The sequence below is a fragment of the Oncorhynchus gorbuscha genome, linkage group LG20, assembly GCF_021184085.1.
Source record: "Oncorhynchus gorbuscha isolate QuinsamMale2020 ecotype Even-year linkage group LG20, OgorEven_v1.0, whole genome shotgun sequence".
NCBI classification, from domain to species: Eukaryota; Metazoa; Chordata; class Actinopteri; order Salmoniformes; family Salmonidae; genus Oncorhynchus; species Oncorhynchus gorbuscha.
In genome coordinates, this window is record NC_060192.1 from 34,774,458 (window position 1) to 34,802,399 (window position 27,942).

A 27,942-nucleotide genomic window follows, 5' to 3' on the forward strand; every position below is an offset into this window, starting at 1 on the left:
CTACCTGCCGCCCCAACAACCAACCTTTCGGTTACTAGTCCATCACTTTAAACACTTAATTCCAGATATGGCCAAGCATTCTTAATTCAGTACCAACACTTTACAAATACGAATGAAATCTCCTTATTCTACTCTAAAGCCTAGGCCTATGTACTGTGGAATAGTCCTATTCTACTCTAAAGCCTAGGCCTATGTACTGTGGAATAGTCCTATTCTACTCTATAGACCATAACTACTTACTGGGCACAGTGATATGGACCATGGGTCGTTCTGTTGGCTGTGTTCTACAACAGCAGGTTCAGGTAGTAGAGTTGATGGTCTGGGTCGGTCTGTTGGCTGTGTTCCTCCACCACAGGTTCAGGTAGTAGAGTTGATGGTCTGGGTCGGTCTGTTGGCTGTGTTCCTCCACCACAGGTTCAGGTAGTAGAGTTGATGGTCTGGGTCGGTCTGTTGGCTGTGTTCCACTACAGGTTCAGGTAGTAGAGTTGATGGTCTGGGTCGGTCTGTTGGCTGTGTTCCACCACGTCAGGTTCAGGTAGTAGAGTTGATGGTCTGGGTCACAGGTTCACCACAGGTTCAGGTGGTGTGAGAGATTATCCCTCTATCTCTCTGACTCTCTGTCCATGAATCCTGCAGTAACACAAACAGCTGTATCTCTGCTGCTCTGTCCACTATACGTATATAAGCACCCAACTGTCCCCAAGAGATGTCATTAAAATGGCTAATCAACTCTCCAAGTATTGGAAGTTATTATCTTATGTGAGAGTTTACTTTAACTGATCTTTGGAGAATTCAACATAATGGAGTTATTAGCTACATGTATGTCTTCAAAAACAACCCACGCATGACAACCCCACTTAATTAAGCTAAATATCAAGGCCTAATTATCCGTTTTCGGTCGTTAGATATTGCGAGTGAAGCCCAACATAGAGCATCTTGTGGTAAGGGATTTAACTAGTTGTTTTTCTGCTGTTCTCCTGTTGATTAGCTTGGTTGTCTTTTCCAAATCATTGTAGGCCAAGTAGCCATAGAAAGGTTAAACAAATCTTATCAAACTAGATTTATATGTGTTTAAACCAACAGCACACATAGCCCTACAGAACAAAGCGGCTCTGCGTGTCAGAGACCAGCTCAGTTTATGAGACTGACACATACTGTGCCCTCATTATTATTTTTGCTCTATACTTCAAGACTTTGGATTTGAAATCAAACAATGACTATGAGGATAAAGTGCAGACTTTCAGCTTTAATTTAATCCATTTTGGGTGAACCGTTTAGAAATTACAGCCCGTTTTGTACACAGCTACTTTAATACACATATAAGTGAATTTGTCCCAATACTTTTGCTCCCCTAAAATGGGCTAGGCACAAAAAGTGATGTAATTCCTGAACGGTTCACCCAATATCGATTAAATTGAAACTGACAGACTGCACTTTATCCTAATAGTCATTGTTTGATTTCAAATCCAAAGTCTTGAAGAATAGAGCCAAATGAAGAGAAAATGCTTCACTGCCAATAATTACAGATGGCACTGTATCTCTACATAAATACAGAGAAAGATTGCTAAATTAATCGATGGAAAGATGAAACCCTGATTGATTTGATTGATTGATTATTTTCATTTTTTTTTAAATTACAACAGATTCTTAGAAAAAGAGAAAAAGAGAGAGGAGACAGAGACCATAATTCATCTGGTTACCATGGTGATAGATGAGGTCAAATTCCTTTCCTAAATGATAACACGTTGACACCCAGCTAGCCTAAAAAGCACTACGTAAATTCCACCATGATCTTCATTACTTTATCTATCTTGTAGAACACCTCCTCAGCTATTGACTGATCGTGTCCTTCAGTACAATGTCAGAACACTGCAAGCCAGTCAGCAGCAACTGGTGTGGTTCTAAGATTTCAGTGAATCTGCTCTGATCATAAACACATACAAGTACACAAACACATATTGACTGATAACTCAGGTGTATTTAAAGGGGAAATCTGCAGTTGCAACATCAAGTTTTAGACAAATAAATGAATGATGTATATACCCAGATAGTCTCGAGGTTAGAGTGTTGGGCAAGTAACTGGTTCGGTTACTGGTTCGAATACCGGGGCTGAATGATGTATATACCCAGATAGTCTCGAGGTTAGAGTGTTGGGCAAGTAACTGGTTCGGTTACTGGTTCGAATACCGGGGTTGAATGATGTATATACCCAGATAGTCTCGAGGTTAGAGTGTTGGGCCAGTAACTGGTTCGGTTACTGGTTCGAATACCGGGGCTGAATGATGTATATACCCAGATAGTCTCGAGGTTAGAGTGTTGGGCCAGTAACTGGTTCGGTTACTGGTTCGAATACCGGGGTTGAATGATGTATATACCCAGATAGTCTCGAGGTTAGAGTGTTGGGCCAGTAACTGGTTCGGTTACTGGTTCGAATACCGGGGCTGAATGATGTATATACCCAGATAGTCTCGAGGTTAGAGTGTTGGGCCAGTAACTGGTTCGGTTACTGGTTCGAATACCGGGGCTGAATGATGTATATACCCAGATAGTCTCGAGGTTAGAATGTTGGGCCAGTAACTGGTTTGGTTACTGGTTCGAATACCGGGGCTGAATGATGTATATACCCAGATAGTCTCGAGGTTAGAGTGTTGGGCCAGTAACTGGTTCGGTTACTGGTTCGAATACCGGGGTTGAATGATGTATATACCCAGATAGTCTCGAGGTTAGAGTGTTGGGCCAGTAACTGGTTCGGTTACTGGTTCGAATACCGGGGCTGAATGATGTATATACCCAGATAGTCTCGAGGTTAGAGTGTTGGGCCAGTAACTGGTTCGGTTACTGGTTCGAATACCGGGGCTGACAAGGTAAAAAAAATCTGTCGTTAGTACCCCCAAACAAACCACACATTTCCATTACACACTTGTGTGTAAGAGGACAACTAAGCACCCCCAACCCCCCGAATATAATAATATATTGAGGAATATGAATTTCAATGCCTCATGACCTTAGTTCAACTGTGGTACGCCATCAGAACCCAAAATCTAAACTTATTTTACTACATATTTTGTAATTGTAAACAAACACATTACAGACTCAAAACAAAATTTGAATAACTATAATGTCAGAGTGGATACATTTCTCGAGCCCCATCCCTTAGCTGTAATCCAAAAACAGTGGCAGGGTTGCGGTTTTGTTATTAGTTGAACTACAGATTGCCCCTTTAATCAGTGTGTAGATAACTGCCTGCATTAACAAAGCTTCTCAGAGTAGGATCCTGGTGATTAGCTCTTGGAGATCGGTATCACCCATGGTTGCTTCCTGCCAGGTCAGGAGTTGTTCGACCACACTGGTTTTAACTCTAGTCTGGTTCCCAGTGGTTAAACCACCCAGGGTCATGCCGCCCAACATGAGAATATTTATTAGGTGGAAACGTATCGATTACTTCACTTCGGGTGAAGAAGCAGGTGAAGCTAGGGTACTGTATGAACACACACACACACACACACACACACACACACACACACACACACACACACACACACACACACACACACACACACACACACACACACACACACACACACACACACACACACACACACACACACACACACACACACACACACACACACACACACACACACACACACACACACCGATCAGTTCTTTGACACTAATTCCCCTCCCAGGTTTAGTAGAACGTTGTATAAAACACTTTATGGAACATTTGAACTCTCTTTTACTTTCAAAGAGAGCCAACAACTACAGGTTAACATCTTCCTAAGTCTGAGGGTGATTTTAACCTTCCAGACTTGGAATTGTATCAACTCGCTACCCAAGGCTTTTACTTACAACATAATGCTAAATGTACTAAAGAGGAACAATGGGTACATATTGAAGATGCGCATTCTCATCCACAGAATCTTTTTTTACGTCTCTATTTTCAAAGCATGAATGTAAAGAAAATAGTTAATAATAACACAACATAGTTAATAACTTCATAGTTTATAACAATATGGAAGAAAATGAATGGTATTCTACAAGAATCAATGTCACTCCCTAAAAACAACCTGATGAAACAATCCTTGGTATCATTTGAATGGAAACATTCTGAAGTTTGTGGAAATGTTAATTGAATGTAGGAGAATATAACACAACAGATCTGGTAGAAGAAATGAGAAAGAAAGAGCATACGTTTTCTGTTTTTTATTGTTGTAGTATCATCTTTCACATGTACTAGAATAGCCACACAGTCAGATAGGATGCTGGAGATAATTGTGATGGATAACACAAGAGGGAGACTGTAGGTGTGCAAAGTTTCAGACTGATAACTTCAGGAATGGGTGAGCTACATGACATTTAGCATGAAGTCACCCAGGTGTCCCACACAAGTTGCCCAAATGTACCCAAGTGGCCGAATTGGTGAAATGACCTATAACTATATACAGCAGTGCAAATACCTATATACAACATATCAAAAAGCAATTCTAACACACACAAAAAAAATGTTTTTAAAAATATTAGAAAATTTAAAAAAAACAGTACACCCCTTGGAAGTCCTCTACACAATATGTTGCTGCCTGTGCCATGTCCCATAGCAGTCTCTTTATGATGTAAAGCAGAGGCAAACTGAACAAGTGGTGCAGGTCATGCGACACAGAACACAACGACGCCTCCATGCTGTGCCCTTTTGGCCCTGAGGCACATTCATGCCTCCAGTAATGAACTGTGGCATATGAACACCACTGGAGGCAGGAGTAGAGGGGTCAGAGGTAGAGCGGGCAGCTTGGCACCGGGGCCTCCCAGTCAGAGTCGCTATCACTGTGAAGGTTTTGTATTGTATGAGCCTTTTATCATCACATAAAATAAACAGATATGTATTGTATAGAGCAGAGGGAACAGTCACTAAGGTGAAGTGCTGTTCCATTAAACTCCGGCCATTGTTGTATATATATATATATACACACACCCAAACAAACCAACAAACACACACACACGCACAAACAAACCACACATTTCATTGCAACAAAAATATATATATATATATATTTTTATATTTCATAAAACGGCATTAGCACTTACCCGTCCAGAAGTACGTCCTGTCCTTGCAGAAACAGCTCCTCAGTTCGTTTGAATCTTAACACTCCAAGATTCCTCAAACAAAAAAATCTGTCTCACTTTCACTTTAGAGTTTGACTTTTTTTTAAATTGATAGAGATGGAATTCAGGGCACCAACGGTTTACAAAATGTTTCGATTTAGGCTATAAAAAATGGATTTCATCAAAGAAAACGGCACTTCATTTGATCACTGGGACCCTCAGGAAGAGAAATAAGAGCAAGATATCAGAATCTAAGTCATAATTTTACCTTCAGATGTGAATGTGTAAAAACTGTCATGGCGGAAAATATTTCTGTTGTTGATTGCTCTTCTCAAACAAAAGCATGGGATTTGTTCTCTGTAATAGCTATTTTAAATTGATTACCAAGATTCTAGTCTTTTGAAGGGTGTAAGACACTTGCATGTTCAAGAATGTTTAATGTTACGAAGTTGTATTTTTAGTTGTCACTCTGAAATTTCTCCTGATGTTGGTCCCTGTACGGGGATCACAGCCCTTCTTGTTAATCCAGCCACAGTTTCTGATTTCAAAAAGGCTTTACGGCGAAAGCACACTTTGCGATTATGTTAGGTCAGCGCCTAGCCACAGAAAACCATACAGCCATTGTCCAACCAAGGAGGGGTGTCACAAAAGACAGAAATAGCGTTGAAATTAATCACTAACCTTTGATGATCTTCACCGGATGGCACTCCCAGGACTCCATGTTAACAATAAATGTGTGTTTTGTTCGATAAAGTTAATCTTTATGTCCAAATACCTCCTTTTTGTTCGCACGTTTCGTTCACCAATCCAAATGTACAAGGCACGAGCACAAATTCCAGAGGAAAAGTCAAAACAGTTCCATTACAGTTCATCGAAACATGTCAAACGATGTATATAATCAAGCTTTAGGGTGTTTTTTCATAAATCTTAAAATTTCAACCAGACAATTCCTTTGTCTTTAGAAATGAAAGGGAACGGAGCTCGCGCTCACGGCTGCGTGTGTGACTAAACCTAAGGCTTTCAGCCAGACCACTGGTTCAAACAGCTCTTATTCGCTCCCTCTTCATAGTACAAGCCTGAAACAACGTTCTAAAGACTGTTGACATCTAGTGGAAGCCTTAGGAAGTGCAATATGACCCCATAGACACAGCATATTGGATAGGCAACTACAAACCTCCTTGTTGGATTTTTGTCAGGTTTTTGCCTGCCATATCAGTTAAGTTATACTCACAGACATTATTTTAACAGTTTTGGAAACTTTGGAGTGTTTCCTATCCGAATCTACATATTCTAGCTTCTGGGCCTGAGTAGCAGGCAGTTTACTCTGGGCACCTTATTCATCCAAGCTACTCAATACTGCCCCCGTTCCAAAAGAAGTTATGTTGTGTTTAGTCATAGTAAAGCAAAATGACTGAAGCTAATGTATAAATACAAACAGAGAAGCATGCCCCTGACCCCAAAACATATCTTCACCCCTGCTTTTCGTAAACAACAAACACACACGCATGCATGCTCTCTCCCTATCTCACACACACACACACACACACACACACAGAGAGAAATGGGACAATCCCTTATGACCCCTGACAAGACATGATTTCTGCTTTTGGGACTTCCTGTGTAGTGTTCTGAGTTTTTTTGTTTTGTTATGTCATCCCAGAGGAATGCTGGGTAATGACCTTGCCTGTAAACAAACAATCTCTTTAGTGTTAATTAATCTGGCTACAATGAACACCCTATGCTCTCTGGCAATTATAAAAGAAGCCACACACACAAAGAGCCCCTTACTCCTGGGCATTGAGCAAACTTCATGAAGCCCTCATTAACTTTAATGAGCAGTAATTATAAAGGGAAACACAGAACACACACAAACACACACACCACAGTAAAAGTAGCACCCTGATCATGTAACCTTTAAGTGGTTAACCTCCCCTCTGTCCAACAGTAAGGACTCTTAGGAAGGCCAGTAGTTAACCTCCCCTCTGTCCAGCAGTAAGGACTCTTAGGAAGGGCAGTAGTTAACCTCCCCTCTGTCCAGCAGTAAGGACTCTTAAGAAGGGCAGTAGTTAACCTCCCCTCTGTCCAACAGTAAGGACTCTTAGGAAGGCCAGTAGTTAACCTCCCCTCTGTCCAGCAGTAAGGACTCTTAGGAAGGGCAGTAGTTAACCTCCCCTCTGTCCAGCAGTAAGGACTCTTAGGAAGGCCAGTAGTTATCCTCCCCTCTGTCCAGCAGTAAGGACTCTTAGGAAGGGCAGTAGTTAACCTCCCCTCTGTCCAGCAGTAAGGACTCTTAGGAAGGCCAGTAGTTAACCTCTCCTCTGTCCAGCAGTAAGGACTCTTAGGAATGCCAGTAGTTAACCTCCCCTCTGTCCAGCAGTAAGGACTCTTAGGAAGGCCAGTAGTTAACCTCCCTCTGTCCAGCAGTAAGGACTCTTAGGAAGGGCAGTAGTTAACCTCCCTCTGTCCAGCAGTAAGGACTCTTAGGAAGGCCAGTAGTTAACCTCCCCTCTGTCCAGCAGTAAGGACTCTGCTGGAGTAACTCTTAGGAAGGCCATTGGTGTATGTTGGGTGGGAATGGATGAGTAAGTCGATGAATGGATGGATGGATGGGAGTAAGTGTGTTGGAGTGGTGGGCAAGGATGGGAGGTAGAGACAAGCGTAGCTTCGGTGGGCAAGGGCCGGAGGTTGGGACAAGTTTGGCTTGGTTGTGGTACAGTGGGGAGAAAACAAGGAAGGGGAGGTGGAGAGGGATGGGTTTGGTTTGGGAGAGAAGGAAGGATTTAACTACAATGTAATTGTATTTATTTGTGTGACTTGCAAATCCTGCTGTAAAATGAATAAGAATTCTGGACGGATTACGAGAGGAATCATTATTATTATTCCTTGTTTGTTATTGTATCTCAGAATCAATGGAGAGAGTGGAGAGGGTCTCTATCCAAGGGATTGGGATCGGGTGACTGAGAGGGCGTCAAACGGTTCTCTGAGGTGGGCATGTGGCCTCCACTCATGGGAGGGCATCAGATGCTTCTCTGAGGTGGGCATGTGGCCTCCACTCATGGGAGGGCATCAGACGCTTCTCTGAGGTGTGCATATGGCCTCCACTCATGGGAGGGCATCAGATGCTTCTCTGAGGTGTGCATGTGGCCTCCACTCATGAGAGGACATCAGACGGTTCTCTGAGGTGGGCATGTGGCCTCCACTCATGGGAGGGCATCAGATGCTTCTCTGAGGTGTGCATGTGGCCTCCACTCATGGGAGGGCATCAGACGCTTCTCTGAGGTGTGCATGTGGCCTCCACTCATGGGAGGGCATCAGACGCTTCTCTGAGGTGTGCATGTGGCCTCCACTCATGGGAGGGCATCAGATGCTTCTCTGAGGTGTGCATGTGGCCTCCACTCATGGGAGGGCATCAGATGCTTCTCTGAGGTGTGCATGTGGCCTCCACTCATGGGAGGGCATCAGATGCTTCTCTGAGGTGTGCATGTGGCCTCCACTCATGGGAGGGCATCAGATGCTTCTCTGAGGTGTGCATGTGGCCTCCACTCATGGGAGGGCATCAGATGCTTCTCTGAGGTGTGCATGTGGCCTCCACTCATGGGAGGGCATCAGATGCTTCTCTGAGGTGGGCATGTGGCCTCCACTCATGGGAGGGCATCAGATGCTTCTCTGAGGTGGGCATGTGGCCTCCACTCATGGGAGGGCATCAGACACTTCTCTGAGGTGTACATGGGGCCTCCACTCATCTCATTTCAGTCTCTCGGTGGACCACTCTTAAATGAAAATGTAAGTTGACCCTAAACAGCCATTATATTTTAATTTCATTTACAAGGTAATACAAACTCACCACAATACTTACATTGAAGAAAGAATGCCACTTAGGCTACAGAGCGTGTCAAACTCATTCCTCTCTTTTACTTGACTGATGACTTAGTAAAGAACTCACCGTGCCTGGTCTTCACTGAAATAAGGAAACAACACCTGACAGACACTAGGCCCTCCATGGAATGAGTGTGATACCGCTGGGCTACAGCCTCGGCTTGGGTCTCCAACACCTCACAGACACTAGGCCCTCCATGGAATGAGTGTGATTCCGCTGGGCTACAGCCTCGGCTTGGGTCTCCAACACCTCACAGACACTAGGCCCTCCATGGAATGAGTGTGATTCCGCTGGGCTACAGCCTCGGCTTGGGTCTCCAACACCTCACAGACACTAGGCCCTCCATGGAATGAGTGTGATACCGCTGGGCTACAGCCTCGGCTAGAGTCTCCAACACCTCACAGACACTAGGCCCTCCATGGAATGAGTGTGATACCGCTGGGCTACAGCCTCGGCTAGTCTCCAACACCTCACAGACACTATGCCCTCCATGGAATGAGTGTGATACCGCTGGGCTACAGCCTCGGCTAGAGTCTCCAACACCTCACAGACACAGAATCTCTCCACCCCACATGAATACCTTGCTGACACGTGTGTTTCCCTTAGGAATCTCTCCACCCCACATGAATACCTTGCTGATACATGTGTTTCCCTTAGGAATCTCTCCACCCCACATGAATACCTTGCTGACACATGTGTTTCCCTTAGGAATCTCTCCACCCCACATGAATACCTTGCTGACACGTTTCCCTTAGGAATCTCTCCACCCCACATGAATACCTTGCTGACACGTTTCCCTTAGGAATCTCTCCACCCCACATGAATACCTTGCTGACACGTTTCCCTTAGGAATCTCTCCACCCCACATGAATACCTTGCTGACACATGTGTTTCCCTTAGGAATCTCTCCACCCCACATGAATACCTTGCTGACACATGTGTTTCCCTTAGGAATCTCTCCACCCCACATGAATACCTTGCTCACACGTTTCCCTTAGGAATCTCTCCACCCCACATGAATACCTTGCTCACACGTTTCCCTTAGGAATCTCTCCACCCCACATGAATACCTTGCTGACACGTTTCCCTTAGGAATCTCTCCACCCCACATGAATACCTTGCTCACACGTTTCCTTAGGAATCTCTCCACCCCACATGAATACCTTGCTGACACGTTTCCCTTAGGAATCTCTCCACCCCACATGAATACCTTGCTCACACGTTTCCCTTAGGAATCTCTCCACCCCACACGAATACCTTGCTCACACGTTTCCCTTAGGAATCTCTCCACCCCACATGAATACCTTGCTCACACGTTTCCCTTAGGAATCTCTCCACCCCACATGAATACCTTGCTCACACGTTTCCCTTAGGAATCTCTCCACCCCACACGAATACCTTGCTCACACGTTTCCCTTAGGAATCTCTCCACCCCACATGAATACCTTGCTCACACGTTTCCCTTAGGAATCTCTACACCCCACACGAATACCTTGCTCACACGTTTCCCTTAGGAATCTCTCCACCCCACATGAATACCTTGCTCACACGTTTCCCTTAGGAATCTCTCCACCCCACATGAATACCTTGCTCACACGTTTCCCTTAGGAATCTCTCCACCCCAAACGAATACCTTGCTCACACATTTCCCTTAGGAATCTCTCCACCCCACATGAATACCTTGCTCACACGTTTCCCTTAGGAATCTCTCCACCCCACATGAATACCTTGCTCACACGTTTCCCTTAGGAATCTCTCCACCCCACATGAATACCTTGCTCACATGTTTCCCTTAGGAATCTCTCCACCCCAAACGAATACCTTGCTCACACTTGTCCCTTAGGAATCTTTCCCTTCCTGCTTCATTTCATGTTGAGAATATAAGTGGAGAGAAAGGTTCATAAAAAAAGAAGTTCAATATATGTAACTTGGGTCTGAATTCCTCCCTACTTAAAGACGGGGAGTTATTCGAAAGCTGTACAAGGAAGCAAGGTGAACACAGCTGTTGCTAAGATATGAGAGGTTGGGAAGGAGGTTGGGTGTAGGAGTGCTGCAATTGTGGATTTTACACACTCAGTATGATCTTTGACGGAAAACAATGGGATAAATACAATTTTTTGAAGATAAAACTGTGTCGTCGTCCCCCCATTCAATACGAGTCTCTCATTTTAATGTGACTGAGAGTGTGTGGCTGTGATTGATACATTTCCTTCTCCTTGCTCAGATAAAACTGAGGTCGTACTGCCACCTTGTGGATTGCGTCTGTAACAACATGTGGGACTGTACTGAACGCCCCGCATTGAACTAAACAAAAAGGGGGAATTTGATTGGTAGAAGTTAAAATAAGACAAAGAAAGACGGTGATCTATTTGGTTTAATATCTCCAAATGAATAAAAACAACTTTGCGAGGCAGCTCTGTCTGAGAGGGGAGTTGGAGGGATTGGAGTAGAGAAGACTATGTCATGAATGAGCTCTGGGGTGTATTCACTAAGAACCAAACGGAAGCAAACAGAACGAAATGGTGGTATATAAAAGGGTCCAATAAAAACTCTTGTTTTCATTGCGAAAATGTTTACGTTGCGAAATGTTTTGCTACCGTGCACGAATGAATACATTACGTTCCACGCTGTTTAACTCCCAGTATATGTTTCTCTCAACGCTGCAGGGGAAATGTAACAAACTTTTATTTTGAGCGGTGACAACTGTGGGTGGACTGGAGCTCCGACGTTACATAAAATTATCTTTTAAGCTGCTGATTACAGCACCAAAAGAAGAGCCTGAAAGTACAGAATAGTGTAGTTTTGTGGTAAATAGTGGAGTTGAGGTTAATTGGCTGCATTACTGGGTCATTTATGCTTACATACACAAATGGTGAATCAATGATTTATATATACACTAAATCACTGATAGGGGGCGCTGTGTTGAAGCCACCATGCCTCTATCTTGGCACAAGATCCAAGAAATGCTTAAATACATGTAGTTGTCCTTGAAACATTTAATTGAAATACTGTAGAATTCCATTCATTTCTATGGAGGACTGCTTCTTCTAAAAGTGTTCAGATATTGCCGTCTGGTGGCTTCAAAACACAGCCTCAACAATCCAGAGTTTATATACATCATTGGTGTAAACACACCATTGTTTGGTTGTCCTCCTAGCTAACTTACTAGCTAATCAGCCTCATGGCTAAACTCTGGGCCATTGACCTTCGTTGGATACGCATGTCATAGAGCTGATACAATGCATTTCATAGAGCTGATACAATGCATTTCATAGAGCTGATACAATGCATTTCATAGAGCTGATACAATGCATTTCATAGAGCTGATACAATGCATTTCATAGAGCTGATACAATGCATTTCATAGAGCTGATACAACACATAGAGCTGATACAATGCATTTCATAGAGCTGATACATTTCATAGAGCTGATACAATGCATTTCATAGAGCTGATACATTTCATAGAGCTGATACATTTCATAGAGCTGATACAACACATAGAGCTGATGCATTTCATAGAGCTGATACATTTCATAGAGCTGATACAATGCATTTCATAGAGCTGATACAACACATAGAGCTGATACAACACATAGAGCTGATGCATTTCATAGAGCTGATACAACACATAGAGCTGATACAACACATAGAGCTGATGCATTTCATAGAGCTGATACATTTCATAGAGCTGATATAACACATAGAGCTGATGCATTTCATAGAGCTGATACATTTCATAGAGCTGATATAACACATAGAGCTGATACAACACATAGAGCTGATGCATTTCATAGAGCTGATACAATACATTTCATAGAGCTGATACAACACATTTCATAGAGCTGATACAACACATTTCATAGAGCTGATACAATGCATTTCATAGAGCTGATACAATGCATTTCATAGAGCTGATACATTTCATAGAGCTGATACAACACATAGAGCTGATACAACACATAGAGCTGATGCATTTCATAGAGCTGATACAATGCATTTCATAGAGCTGATACATTTCATAGAGCTGATACAACACATTTCATAGAGCTGATACAATGCATTTCATAGAGCTGATACATTTCATAGAGCTGATACAATGCATTTCATAGAGCTGATACAATGCATTTCATAGAGCTGATACATTTCATAGAGCTGATACAACACATTTCATAGAGCTGATACGACGCATTTCATAGAGCTGATACAACACATTTCATAGAGCTGATACAACACATTTCATAGAGCTGATACAACGTATTTCATAAAGCTGATACAACGCATTTCATAGAGCTGATACATTTCATAGAGCTGATACAACACATAGAGCTGATACAACACATAGAGCTGATGCATTTCATAGAGCTGATACAATGCATTTCATAGAGCTGAGACATTTCATAGAGCTGATATAACACATTTCATAGAGCTGATACAACACATAGAGCTGATACAACACATTTCATAGAGCTGATACAATGCATTTCATAGAGCTGATGCTTTTCATAGAGCTGATACAACACATAGAGCTGATACATTTCATAGAGCTGATACATTTCATAGAGCTGATACAACACATAGAGCTGATGCATTTCATAGAGCTGATGCATGTCATAGAGCTGATGCACATCATAGAGCTGATACATTTCATAGAGCTGATACAAAACATAGAGCTGATGCATTTCATAGAGCTGATACAACACATAGAGCTGATGCATTTCATAGAGCTGATACAACACATAGAGCTGATGCATTTCATAGAGCTGATACAACACATAGAGCTGATACATTTCATAGAGCTGATACAACACATAGAGCTGATGCATTTCATAGAGCTGATACAATGCATTTCATAGAGCTGATACAACGCATTTCATAGAGCTGATACAACACATAGAGCTGATACAACACATAGAGCTGATACAACACATAGAGCTGATACAACACCTGCGCATTGTCCAACGCTAGTCTGGTGATCATCAAAGTGCTCACATGTAATTTCTTTCAAATGGTGGATAAACGACTGCTTGCGCACAAAGAGAGAGCAGTTTGTTGGCATTCTGGCAACATCTATACTTTGATGAGTAAACAAAAGGATCCTGAAGCCAATTCACTGAAACCAAAAGCATTTTTGTACCTTTATTTAACTACGCACGTCAGTTAAGAACAAATTCTTATTTACAATGACGGCCTACTCCGGCCAAACCCGGATGACACTGGGCCAATTGTGCGCCTCCCAATCACAGCCGGATGTGATACAGCCTGGATTCAAACCAGGGACTGTAGTGATGCCTCGTGCACTGAAATGCGGTGTCTTAGACTTCTGCACCACTCGGTTAGCAAGCTAGCAAGCTAACTTAACATCACAATCAACTGCACAGCCTAAAAATGACCTCCATTAACATCAGGGAACAGAAGTTATACAAATCATTCTAATACATTATAATGATCTACTTTTTTGAAAGCAGTAGCTACTTGGAATTTGAGTCCTTGAATTGAATAACTTGAGCCGCTGAACATTCACATTCCTGTTACCCCCCCCCCCCCGTGGATTTCATAACATAGGGGACATCTTTACAGAACGGACAGGACAAAGGGATTCTTAACAATGACAAAAAGTGACATTATTTTTGGACATTTATTGAAGATTTCATACAGACTTATCTAATTTACATAAGAATTCACATCCCTGAGTCAATACATGTTAGAATCCCCTTTGGCAGCGATTACAGCAGTGAGTCTTTCTGGTTGAGTCTCTAAGAGCTTTGCACACCTGGATTGTACAATATTTGCACATTCTTTTTAAAATTCTTCAATCTCTATCAAGTTGGTTGTTGAACATTGCTAGACAGCCATTTCCAAGTCTTGCCATATATTTCTAAGGTAATTTTCATGTCAAAACTGTAACTAGGCTACTCTGTAACATTCATTGTAAGCAACTCCAGTGTATATTTAGCCTTTTATTTTAGATTATTGTTGTGCTGAAAGGTGAATTTGTCACTCAGTGTCTGTTGGAAAGCAGACTGAACAACGTTTTCCTCAAGGGTTATGCATGTTCTTACAGTAGCTCTATTCCATGTATTTTTATCCTAAAAAACTCCATATTCCTTGCCAATGACCAGCATACCCATAACATGATGCAGCCACCACCATTCATAAAATATGAAGTGGTACAAAGTGATGTGTGGGATTTTCCCCAAACATAACACATTGTATTCAGGACATAAAGTGAATTTCTTTGCCAATTTCTTTGCAGTTTTACTGTATTTCCTTATTGCAAAAAGGATGCATGTTTTGGAATATTTTTATTCTGTACAGGCTTCCTCCTTTTAACTCTGTCATTTATGTTAGTATTGTGGAGTAACTACAGTGTTGATGTTTTCTCCTGACAAAGCCATTAAACTATGTACCTGTTTGTCACAATTGGCCTTATGGTAAAATCCCTAAATGGTTTCCTTCCTCTCCAGCAACTGAGTTAGGAAGGGTGCCTGCATCTTTGTAGTGACTGGTTGTTTTGATACACCATCCAAAGAGTAATAACTTCACCAAGCTCAAATGGATATTCAATGTCTGCTTCTTTTTTCTTTTTCTAGCAATAGGTTTTCCAAAGCCTCACAAGGGGCACCTATCTGGTCTTTGTGTTTGAATCAATGTTGGAAATTCACAGCTCGACTGAGGGACCTTACAATTATCTGTATGTGTTACAGAGATGACGTAGTTGTTCAGAAATCATGTGAAACACTATTATTGCACACAGAGTCAATGCAACCTATTATGTGACTTGTTAAGCACATTTTTACTCCTGAACTTATTTAGGCTTGTCATAACAAAGGGGTTGAATACTTATTGATTCAATACATTTCAGCTTTTAATTTCTAAAAACACATTTCCACTTTGACATTAAGGGACATTATGAATAGGTCAGTGACACAAAATGGACATTTTGATCCATTTTAAATTCTGGCTCTAACACAACAACATGTGGAAAAAGTATAGGGGCGTGAATACATTCTGAGGGCACTGCAATTTGCCAGAATAGTAACTTGTAAACAAAGGCAAACTAGGCTAAATAAGAATGATTGTACTCCAGCCACTGTACTCAAATACTTGTTTATAATACATAGTATTACATAGAAAAAGTACCAAATAAATATATGAAACTGGTTGATGAAACAGTTGCATCTTCCAAGGGACCCTATGCAGGATGCATATGTCACCCAACTGAATATAGGCTTCCCCAGGGCACCCTCTGAGAGATCTGGTCATTAAAGTATACTAATCATTTCCTCTTGTTGTGCATGGGCACCATCTTGAGGATTCAGCCCATATACAACCTCTAGCCTCACGGGACACAGTGTGCTGCTCTGTGTCCTCTCTGTTTCATTATTGGCTGACTGAGACACCAAACAACAGATAAATAGAAGGTTTTGAAAATTAGAATTAGAACCTATAGAATATGCCTCATTCTCACGGGGACTGACTGGTCATTCTATACCCAGACATTGATACCTTGTGTCCGTTAATATTGTTTACATTTTGTGTTCTGTTAGGCCTATGAGTATACATTAGGTTAAGTAGAGTGCCTTCGGAAAGTATTCAGACCCCTTGAATGTTTCCACATTTTGTTACGTTACAGCCTTATTCTAAAAATGGACCGAAGGAAAATAAATGATTTTTTCCCCACTCATCAATCTACACACAATACAACATAATGACAAAGAGAACAGGTTTTTTTAGAAATGTAGAAAATGTATTACAAAAAAATCAGAAATACCTTATTTACATAACTATTCAGATGTTTCTACAACTGTGCTAAATTCAAATGATTGGACATGATTTGGAAAGACACAGCCCAGTCTATATAAGGTCCTACAGTTGTATTTTTTGCATGTCAGAGCAAAAACCAAGCTATGAGTTCGAAGGAATTGTTCTTAGAGCTCCGATTGTGTCGATTCACATATCTGGGGAAGGGTACAAAACATGTCTGTAGCATTGAAGGTCCCCAAGACACAGTGGCCTCCATTCTTTAATGGGAGAAGTTTGGAACCACCAAGACTCTTCCTAGAGCTGGCTGCCAGGCCAAACTGAGCAACCAGGGGAGAAGGTCCCTGGTCAGGAAGGTGACCAAAAACCCGATTGTCACTCTGACAGAGCTCCAGACTTCCTCTGTGGAGATGGGAGAACCTTCCAGAAAGACAACCATCTCTGCAGCACTCCAAAGGGAAGCCACTCCTCTGTAAAAGACACATGACAGCACACATGACAGCTTGCTAAAAAGCACCTAAAGGACTCTTGGGTCATGAGAAACAAGATTCTCTGGTTTAATGAAACCAAGATGGAGCTCTTTGGCCTGAGTGCCAAGCGTCACGTCTGGAGGAAACCTGTCACCATCCCTACGGTGAAGCATGGTGGTGGCAGCATCATGTTGTGGGGATGTTTTCCCAGGGACTGGGAGACTAATCAGGATTGAGGGAAAGATGAATGGAGCAAAGTACAGAGAGATCCTTGAACCCGATCGAAAATAGCTGTGCAGCGACACTCTCCATCCAACCTGACAGAGCTTAAGAGGATCTGCAGAGAAGAATGGGAAAAACTCCCCAAATACAGGTGTGCCAAGCTTGTAGCCTCATCCTCAAGGAGGCTCGAGGCTGTAATCGCTGCCAAAAGTGCTTCAACAAAGTTTTGAGTGAAGGGTTTAATACTTACAGTATGTAAATATAGTACGGTAGTTCAGTTTTTTATTTGTAAAAATGTGCAAACCTTTCTCAAAACCTGTCTTTGCTTTGTCATTATGGGGTATTGTGTGTAGAACCCCAATCCCCTGAGTTGGGGTTATCTAATATTTATGTAGAGAGGTGAGGAGGAAGGAGCAGTATGAATGGTCAACAATCAGCATCTTTTATGAAGCAAAGTGATCAAAATGCTCATATAGCAGTTTAGAACTAACATCTGGATGAGTAGCTGACTGGCTGTTTCTCTCTCACACACACACACAGACACACACACTGGTTGGGCTGCCTGCAGGCTCTTTACAAGAAGCTAGTGATTGAACTAGTTTTTAAGAAATGCTGATGTGTTGTATTTTGTGAGGATGTTCCGTTTACGTTGCAGTTAAATTATTTTCTTATTTTTACAGTAATAAACTATTACAATGGATTTCACCTCATATACTTGTTTTACCCAAATTGCAGGGAGAAGGTATGGTTTTGTAATAATATTTAATAATTGGTCCCATCAGAAACACCATTGACCAAAACGTTGTTTTATTTAAAGCACGGTGTTTAATTAGATTAGAGAGCTCTGGAATGGCATTGTTCAGAGGTCTGGAATTCTATTGTTGCAGAGTTCTATAAATCAAATATAATCTCATTGTATTTGTCACATACACATGGTTAGCAGATGTTAATGCGAGTGTAGTGAAATGCTTGTGCTTCTAGTTCCGACAATGCAGTAATAACCAACAAGTAATCTAACGTAACAATTCCACAACTACTACCTTATACACACCCACAGGTGTAAAGGGAAAAATAATATGTACATACAGATATATGAATGAGTGATGGTACAGAATGGCATAGGCAAGATGCAGTAGATGGTATCGAGTACAGTATATACATATGAGATGAGTAATGTAGGGTATGTAAACATTATATGAAGTGGCATTGTTTGAAGTGGCTAGTGATACATTTTTTTACATCCATTTCCATCCATTTCCATTATTGGAGTGAGCTGTATTTGAGTCTGTATGTTGGCAGCAGCCTCTCAATGTTAGTGGTGGCTGTTTAACAGTCTGATGGCCTTGAGATAGAAGCTGTTTTTCAGTCTCTCGGTCCCAGCTTTCATGCACCTGTACTGACCTCGCCTTCTGGATGATAGCGGGGTGAACAGGCAGTGGCTCGGGTGGATGTTGTCCTTGATGATCTTTGTGGCCTTCCTGTGACATCGGGTGGTGTAGGTGTCCTGGAGGGCAGGTAGTTTGCCCCCGGTGATGCGTTGTGCAGACCTCACTACCCTCTGGAGAGCCTTGCGGTTGTGGGTGGAGCAGTTGCCATACCAAGCGGTGATACAGCCCAACAGGATGCTCTTGATTGTGCATCTGTAGAAGTTTGTGAGTGCTTTTGGTGCCAAGCTGAATTTCTTCAGCCTCCTGAGATTGAAGAGGCGCTGCTGGGCCTTTTTCACAATGCTGCCTGTGTGGGTGGACCAATTCAGTTTGTCCGTGATGTGTATGCAGAGGAACTTAAAACTTACTACCCTCTCCACTACTGTCCCGTCGATGTGGATAGGGGGGTGCTCCCTCTGCTATTTCCTCAAGTCCACGATCATCTCCTTTGTTTTGTTGACACTGAGTGTGAGGTTATTTTCCTGACACCACACTCAGAGGGCCCACACCAACTCCCTGTCGGCCGTCTCGTCGTTGTTGGTAATCAAGCCTACCACTGTAGTGTCGTCCGCAAACTTGATGAATGAGTTGGAGTCGTGCATGTGGCAGTCGTGGGTGAACAGGGAGTACAGGAGAGGGCTCAGAACGCACCGTTGTGGGGCCCCATTGTTGAGGATCAGCGGGGTGTAGATGTTGTTACCTATCCTCACCACCTGGGGGCGGCCCTTCAGGAAGTCCAGTACCCAGTTGCACAGGGCGGGGTCGAGACCCAGGGTCTCGAGCTTGATGACGAGTTTGGAGGGTACTATGGTGTTAAATGCTGAGCTGTAGTCGATGAACAGCATTCTCACATAGGTATTCCTCTTGTCCAGATGGGTTAGGGCAGTGTGCAGTGTGGTTGCGATTAAGCGTCTGTCTGTTGACCTATTGGGGGCGGTAATCAAATTGGAGTGGGTCTAGGGTGTCAGGTAGGGTGGAGGTGATACGATCCTTGACTAGTCTCTAAAAGCACTTCATGATGACGGAAGTGAGTGGGGGCGGTAGTCGTTTAGCTCAGTTACCTTAGCTTTCTTGGGAACAGGAACAATGGTGGCCCTCTTGAAGCATGTGGGAAAAGCAGACTGGGATAAGGATTGATTGAATATGTCCGTAAACACACAAGCCAGCTGGTCTGCACATGCTCTGAAGACGCGGCTGGGGATGCCGTCTGGGCCTGCAGCCTTGCGAGGGTTAACACGTTTAAATGTTTTACTCATGTCGGCTGCAGTGAAGGAGAGTTTTGGTAGCAGGCCGTGTCAGTGGCACTGTATTGTCCTCAAAGCGAGCAAAGAAGTTATTTAGTCTGTCTGGGAGCAAGACATCCTGGTCCGCGATGGGGCTGGTTTTATTTTTGTAATCCGTGATTGACTGTAGACCCTGCCACATACCTCTTGTGTCTTGAGCCGGTGAATTGCAACTCTACTTTGTCTCTTGTCGTGGCAGAATCAGAATTCTTTAGGTAACATTTATAAATAAGAAGTTTTATTTGTTTTATTGCATGCTTATGTGAGATATTTGTCATTAGAATGTCTTCTTTTGGATAATACTGTTTGCAGTTTGCAGTTATCCCTTTCCTGCTAGGGTTAAGTTACATTGGGCCCCAGAGAGGGGAAAGGTTAGTCTTATCTGTAAACTATTCCTAAACCATGTGAAGGGATGGTGTGATAAATGGGGAACCAGATAGTTGGCTCCACAATGTCTGTGTGCCAGTCACTGTCTCTCTGTGATCTTGTCCAGGAGGGGTGTGTTTGATATGTGCTAGTGGATGAGGTTTTGTTTTTGGTCCTGAGTGGTACCAAGAGTGAGATAAGAACATAGTTTAGGAGACCAAAGCTGAACGATAATTTATAGCCAATGCTGTCTGGCTATGTGTGTCTTTGCTATAAAGGATCTCAGTTGCAATGTGTAAGCATTCTCAGAGAATTCATTTATAGACACTGAATTGATCTGAGAGTCACAGGGTTGAGATGGAGCTCATATAATTAAAGATGGACTTCATGACAACTCTGACTTATGTGTGGGGTTTGCTCTCTTGTGATTTGGTAATACATGAAATTTCCACTACACTCTATACTGACGCTTGGCTTGTTTGATTGCCTTGCGGAGGGTATAGCTACACTATTTGTATTTGATCATGTTTCAGGTCACCTTGCCCTGATTAAAAGCAATGGTTCGCGCTTTCAGTTTCGCGCGAATGCTACCATCAATCCACAGTTTCTGGTTTGGTAATGTTTGAATAGACGCTGTGGGTACGACATCGCCGATGCACTTTCTAATGAACTCGCTCACCGAATCAGCGTATTCATCAATGTTGTTGGACGCAATGCGGAACATATCCCAATCCACGTGATCGAAGTCTTGAAGCGTGGAATCAGATTGGTCGGACCAGCGTTGAACAGACCTGAGCACAGGAGCTTCTTGTTTTTCTTTCTGTCTGTCGGGCTGGAAGCAACAAAATAAAGTTGTGGTCAGCTTTTCCGAAAGGAGGGCGGGGGAGGGCCTTATATGCATCACGGAAGTTAGAATAACAATGATCCAGGGTTTTACCAGCCCTGGTTGCACAATCGATATGCTAATAGATTTTAGGGAGTCTTGTTTTCAGATTAGCCTTGTTAAAATCCCCAGCTACAATGAACGCACCCTCAGGATATGTGGTTTCCAGTTTACATAGAGTCAAATAAAGTTTGTTCAGGCCCATCGATGTGTCTGCTTGGGGGGGAATATATACGGCTGTGATCATAATCGAAGAGAATTCTCTTGTAGATAATGCGGTCGACATTTGATTGTGAGGAAGTCAGGTGAATAGAAGGACTTGAGTTCCTGTATGATGTAATGATCACACCACGTCTCGTTAATCATAAGGCTTACCCCCCCCGCCCCTCTTCTTACCAGAAAGATGCTTGTTTCTGTCGGCGCGATGTGTGAAGAAATCAGCTGGCTGTACCGACTCCGATAGCGTCTCTCACGCCATGTTTCCGTGATGCAAAGAACGTTACAGTCTCTGATGTCTCTCTGGTAGGCTACCCTTGCTCAGATTTCATCAACCTTGTTGTCAAGAGACTGGACATTGGCGAGTAGTATGCTCGGCAGCGGTGCGCGATGTGCCCGTCTCCGGAGCCTGACCAGAAGACCGCTTCGTTTGCCCCTTTTACGGCGACGTTGTTTAGGTTCGCTGGCTGGGATCCAATCCATTGTCCTGTGTGGAAGGCAAAACACAGGAACCGCTTCGGAAAAGTCATATTCCTGGTCGTAATGATGGTGAGTTGATGTTGCTCTTATATTCAGTAGTTCCTCCCGACTGTATGTAATGAAACCTAAGATTACCTGGGGTACCAATGTAAGAAATAACACGTAAAAAAATAAAATACTGCATAGTTTCCTAGGAACGCGAGGCGAGGTGGCCATCTCTGTCGGCGCCGGAAGATGCTAAAGATGTTGTCTTCAGATAGTTATGGAATGCTATTGTTGCATTAGGAGAGTTCTATAAAGATGTTATTGTCTTCTTCAGAGTTCTGGAACGCTATTGTTGCATGAGGAGAGTTCTATAAAGAAGTTTATTTTATAAAACAAAATGTAAGTAGATTTTCATAACAGTCACAACACCGACCGGCAGTGTGACTTCTGCGGCCACAGATGGTGCACGTGAAGCCCCCCTCCGGCCTCCTAAACTCAGCACCTCCCAACTCCATAGGCACCGGAGCAGTGGTGCTAGGAGAAGGAACCCGACAGAGCCGCCTCTGAACGTCCGCGGGTCACCAGCAGGTTATGCGGCCGGATGGTCTGGTCCACCAGCTGGTCAAAGGTGAGGGTGGTGTCCCTGCAGGCCAACTCCCGATGGACATCCTTGCGCAAGCTGCAGCAATAGTGGTTGATCAGGGCCCTGTCGTTCCATCCCACTCTGGAGGCCAGGGTCCGAAAGTCCAGGGCGAACTCCTGGGCGCTCCTTGTCGCCTGCCTCAGGTGGAAGAGACATTCACCTGCAGCTCTACCCTCGGGCGGGTGGTCGAAGACTGCCCGGAAGTGGCGGGTGAACTCCTCGATGTGGTCCAGCGCCGCATCTCCTTCTACCCACACGGCATTAGCCCACTCCAGGGCTTCCTCCGAGAGGCACGAGATGAGGACGGACACCCTCTCACGTCCCGAAGGAGCCGGGTGGACGGTCCCCAGATACAGGTCCAGCTGCAGCAGGAACCCCTGGCAGCGTGCTGCCGTCCCATCAAACTCCCTGGGAAGGGTGAGACGAATCCCACTGTGACCGGTTGCAGGGGAGGCGAGTAGTGGAGACCCCTGTTGTGCTGGTGGGGGCATTGGAGGGACTCCCTGTCTCTCCCAGCGGTCCATGGGCTGCACAACGCGATCCATGACAACGCTGCAATGGTGAAGTATCGCTACGTGCTCCCGGACGCGCTCCTCTACCCCCACAATGGGGGCACCCACTCCTGCTGACTCCATTGATCGATGTGGAATTCTGGGTGAGTAACTGGTTGCTGGGTAGTCAGGTACAGGAGAGCAGAGATGGGTGATAACAGGAGAACTTTAATATACACCCTGGCCCAAAGACACAGGTGAGGCAGCACAATGCACAACCACAGTATCATGAACCGGATTAAACAAAACAAACAAACCTAGGTTTGAAACAAACCTAGCACAAGCCAGCCTATAGCGTAACACCATACACAAAGAACAGCAAAGAACAATTCCACATACAGACATGGGGGAAACAGAGGGTAATATACATTTAGTCTGATGAGGGAATGTGAACCAGGTGTGTGGAAAAACAAGACAAAACAAATGGAAAATGAAAGGTGGAGCGGCGATGGCTAGAAGACCGGTGACTTTGACTGCCGAGCGCCGCCTGTTCCTGTTCCCAAGAAAGCTAAGGTAACTGAGCTAAACGACTACCGCCCCGTAGCACTCACTTCCGTCATCATGAAGTGCTTTGAGAGACTAGTCAAGGACCATATCACCTCCACCCTACCTGACACCCTAGACCCACTCCAATTTGCTTACCGCCCGAATAGGTCCACAGACGATGCAATCTCAACCACACTGCACACTGCCCTAACCCACCTGGACAAGAGGAATACCTACGTGAGAATGCTGTTCATCGACTACAGCTCGGCATTCAACACCATAGTACCCTCCAAGCTCGTCATCAAGCTCGAGACCCTGGGTCTCGACCCCGCCCTGTGCAACTGGGTACTGGACTTTCTGACGGGCCGCCCCCAGGTGGTGAGGGTAGGCAACAACACCTCCTCCCCGCTGATCCTCAACACGGGGGCCCCACAAGGGTGCGTTCTGAGCCCTCTCCTGTACTCCCTGTTCACCCACGACTGCGTGGCCACGCACGCCTCCAACTCAATCATCAAGTTTGCGGACGACACAATAGTGGTAGGCTTGATTACCAACAACGACGAGACGGCCTACAGGGGGGGAGGTGAGGGCCCTCGGAGTGTGGTGTCAGGAAAATAACCTCACACTCAACGTCTGCTAACCATGTGTATGTGACAAATAAAATTTGATTTGATTTGATTTGAACAAGGAGAGGGACCGACTTCGGCGGAAGTCGTGGCAACAGCGACAGAATTCAGAACCTGGGCTGTTCTTACAGTGGTCTCCCTGTACACCAAGTCAGAACTGTAGATTAAATAAAGGGGGCATATAAGCAGACAATGAATGTTCTTACAATATTCAATGATTAGATTTCTCTAAAACAGTTATAGGCTACATGTGCACCACCAAGTCAGAACACTAGGCGAAATTAATAGGGGAAAATTGACCAAATTATTAGGGTGAGGCACATAGGCTACTGAATGTTTAATACACAACATACACTTAGTATTATTTTCTTAGCTACAGTATACATACAGTTGAAGTCGGAAGTTTATATACACCTTAGCCAAATACATTTAAACTCAGTTTTTCACAATTCCTGACATTTAATCCTAGTAAAAATGCTCTGTCTTAGGTCAGTTAGGATCACCACTTTTTATTAAGAATGTGAAATTCAGAATAATAGTCAAGAGATTTATTTCAGCTTTTATTTCTTTCATCACATTCCTTAAACCTTAAAACCAGATTTGGTACCACACATCCACTCCACTGAATAGCAGGCGGGTTATTGCTTTGCAATGCTTGCATTTAGCCACTGATTCCTTCCAAACCATTCATTGTTGAATTTGCGATTTCCAACTTGTTATGTAATGTTTATGTCCTCTGGCCGATGAGCACAGATATGTTTTATCTATCATTTATCTTCATATGACAAGGATTAAAAAGGATTTGCCAGTAGATTGTAGATTTGATTAACGATGATGACTGGTAGCTAAGATGTTGTAAGTATGATGTTGACATGATCAGTCCAGTGAAAGCTAGTGTAGATATGACGTGATTTTACGTCATTTTATCTGTGGCCAATTACCTTGAGCCTTCTTTGATGGGCACTTCTAATGTAACTCTAATTCAGTACCCAAGGGGATTGAATTTTCAAGCTCTACCCTTAGATTTGGCAGTGACACATTATCCCCATGAGTGACAGTATACTGAGCCAATCACGGCGCAACTAGAGAACATTACTAACCCCTATGCTCAATATTTTTCGCTGGCTGCCCCACCACCACAGAAAGCACTGAGCTAGGCTGAAACACCTGCATTTAGGAGCTGCCTTACTCAAGAAAGCAAAAAAGAGACCATGTTTTTATGGAGGGTTTATTAAGTCAATAATAAAACGTTTTATTTGACATTGTTTGCAAACTGATATGAGACACATATTAATTCTAAAATAACATGCAAAACAGGCAACCCCTTCCCTGAATGACAGGCTGTTACTACGTGGAGTGTGGTTACATGCCAAAGGAAACACATATTCTGTGACGGTTCTACACTCCTAAAATGAGCTTGTTTCTAACCCTGCAGTTTGTGCCAAGGCTTGTATTTCACAAAGCATGATGATGATGATGATAATAGACTTTATTTCTTTACCATCTTTCTTATAATATATTGCAGTCCAATGAGCTTCACAGAGCAGGACTTGAACAGGTAAAAACACAGTGACAAATATTGAGACCATATTGATAAAAGAACAGTATCAACCAGGTAGCCTTATTAAACCTGTTGAAGCACTCAGAAAATAAAACATTACAGAGATACAGTATGTTTGAGACCATATTGATAAAAGAACAGTATCAACCAGGTAGCCTTATTAAACCTGTTGAAGCACTCAGAACATAAAACATTACAGAGATACAGTATGTTGGATTTTCTGCTTTATTACTAGAAGATGTTGGGAACATTCAGTCAGTTATAGAGCCTACCATGCCCATTTCAAGGGAATACATTTGGTTGATAACATAGGATTAGGATGAGCAAATGTGTTGTTATTTCAGAATGTGTAGGAAAGCTGAAAGGGAAATGTAAATCATTGATACTAATTTCTGTGATACCTCTGTGTTTAACAAGGGGGAGTGCGTGTGGATGGGCCTTCTTCATCAGATGGACAACCATGACACAATCAATGAAAATGTTGAGAATAAAACGGATGATAGATTAAAAACGTTGCTCGCTCATTATAAACTCACTTTTAAGCAATGACACGCCAAGTGCATGATATGTAATCTTCGAAAGGACCAAATAAATTATGTATGAGTTTTATGCATGTCCTCCCCCATTTCAACCCCTTGATATGGACAGCCCAATACATTTGATTTGATGGTAACTTCAAGCACGTAGCAACCTATGTAGCAACCTATGCGTAAAGATCAATCGTTAACTACTTGAACTTTAATTCTCCTGAACATGGTGAGCACTTTGCTCTTGATCTCTTTAGTTTTCAGAGAGTAGACGATGGGGTTGAGACAGGGCGGGATGCACGAGGCCAGCGACAGGCTCAGTACGCGCAGGTCAGGGTCTGGTTTGATGCGCGCTAATAACCCAACCATGAAAATAGTCAGAACCGGAAAGAAGAATACTGCCACTAGAATGAGGTGCTCAGTGCAGGTGGCCAGCGCTTTCACACGACTCTCAACGCTTTTCATCCTGAACACAGCGATTAGAATACTCATGTATGACAGAATGATGAAGGACAGTGGGCCGAGGAGGATAACCAGGCTCAGAACTGAAGCCACAGCCCATTGCAGGGAGTTGTCGTTACATGCCAGCCGAAACACTGGTGCGTAATCACAGAAATAGCTGTAGACGTTAACGGAATCGCAGTAGGACAGCCTGGTCATAATGGCTGTGCTGAATATCGGTATACCAAGACAGAAGCACCAGATGACACCGAGAATACACGACATACTCGTCATGGTGTTGATGGAGCCGTGCCTCAGAGGAAAACATATGGCGATCATACGGTCATAGGCGAGTACGGCGATGGAGAACGATTCCATAGATATGAAGGAATAATACACATACATCTGTACCATACACAGATTAAACGGCACAAAATTGTTCTTAGCAAGAAACGCCTTTAGCATACCGGGAATAATGCAAGTATTCAGCACCAGATCAACCACCGCGAGGTTACCAACCGCGATATACTTGGGATTGTGGAGGCGAAGGTCCACGGATATTATATAGATCACACATGTGTTGAACACGACCGACACCACGTAAACGAAAGCGAGGAAGATGAAGTAGAGGTTGGCAAAGGGCAGGGAGGTGAAGCCGATGATGTAGAACCCGGGGGGATGGATTAGAACGGAGTCGTTCCATTGCAACCTGCGGAGGAATGTCATGGCTGAGCTGGTTCCGCACACCTGCGCTCCAGGCAAACACAAACGCTTGCTCCCGTTGATGCGTAAAACCTAAAAGGAGAGAGAGATTTAACAATATGTGGATCATCAGGACCCTATGAAAAACATAACAACCAGATACATCCTGCATTCTTATTGAAACTTGTTTTTTTTCATATTTAACCTTTATTTAACTAAGCAAGTCAGTTATGAACAAATTATTATTTACAATGACAGCCTAGGAACAGTGGGTTAACTGCCTTGTTCAGGGACAGAACAACAGCTTTTTACCTTGTCAGCTCATGAATTTGA

At 43.4% G+C, this 27,942-nt stretch overlaps 1 protein-coding gene across 1 annotated transcript; it reads right to left on the bottom strand.

Moving 5' to 3' along the window:
* Positions 1-25,777: 25,777 nt before the first annotated feature.
* On the bottom strand, positions 25,778-27,633 carry LOC124007558 (olfactory receptor 1M1-like). Its single transcript, XM_046318217.1, has one exon. The coding sequence runs from the start codon at positions 27,631-27,633 to the stop codon at positions 26,656-26,658; it is 978 nt and encodes a 325-aa protein (XP_046174173.1). The 3' UTR covers positions 25,778-26,655.
* Between the last annotated feature and the right edge of the window lie 309 nt (positions 27,634-27,942).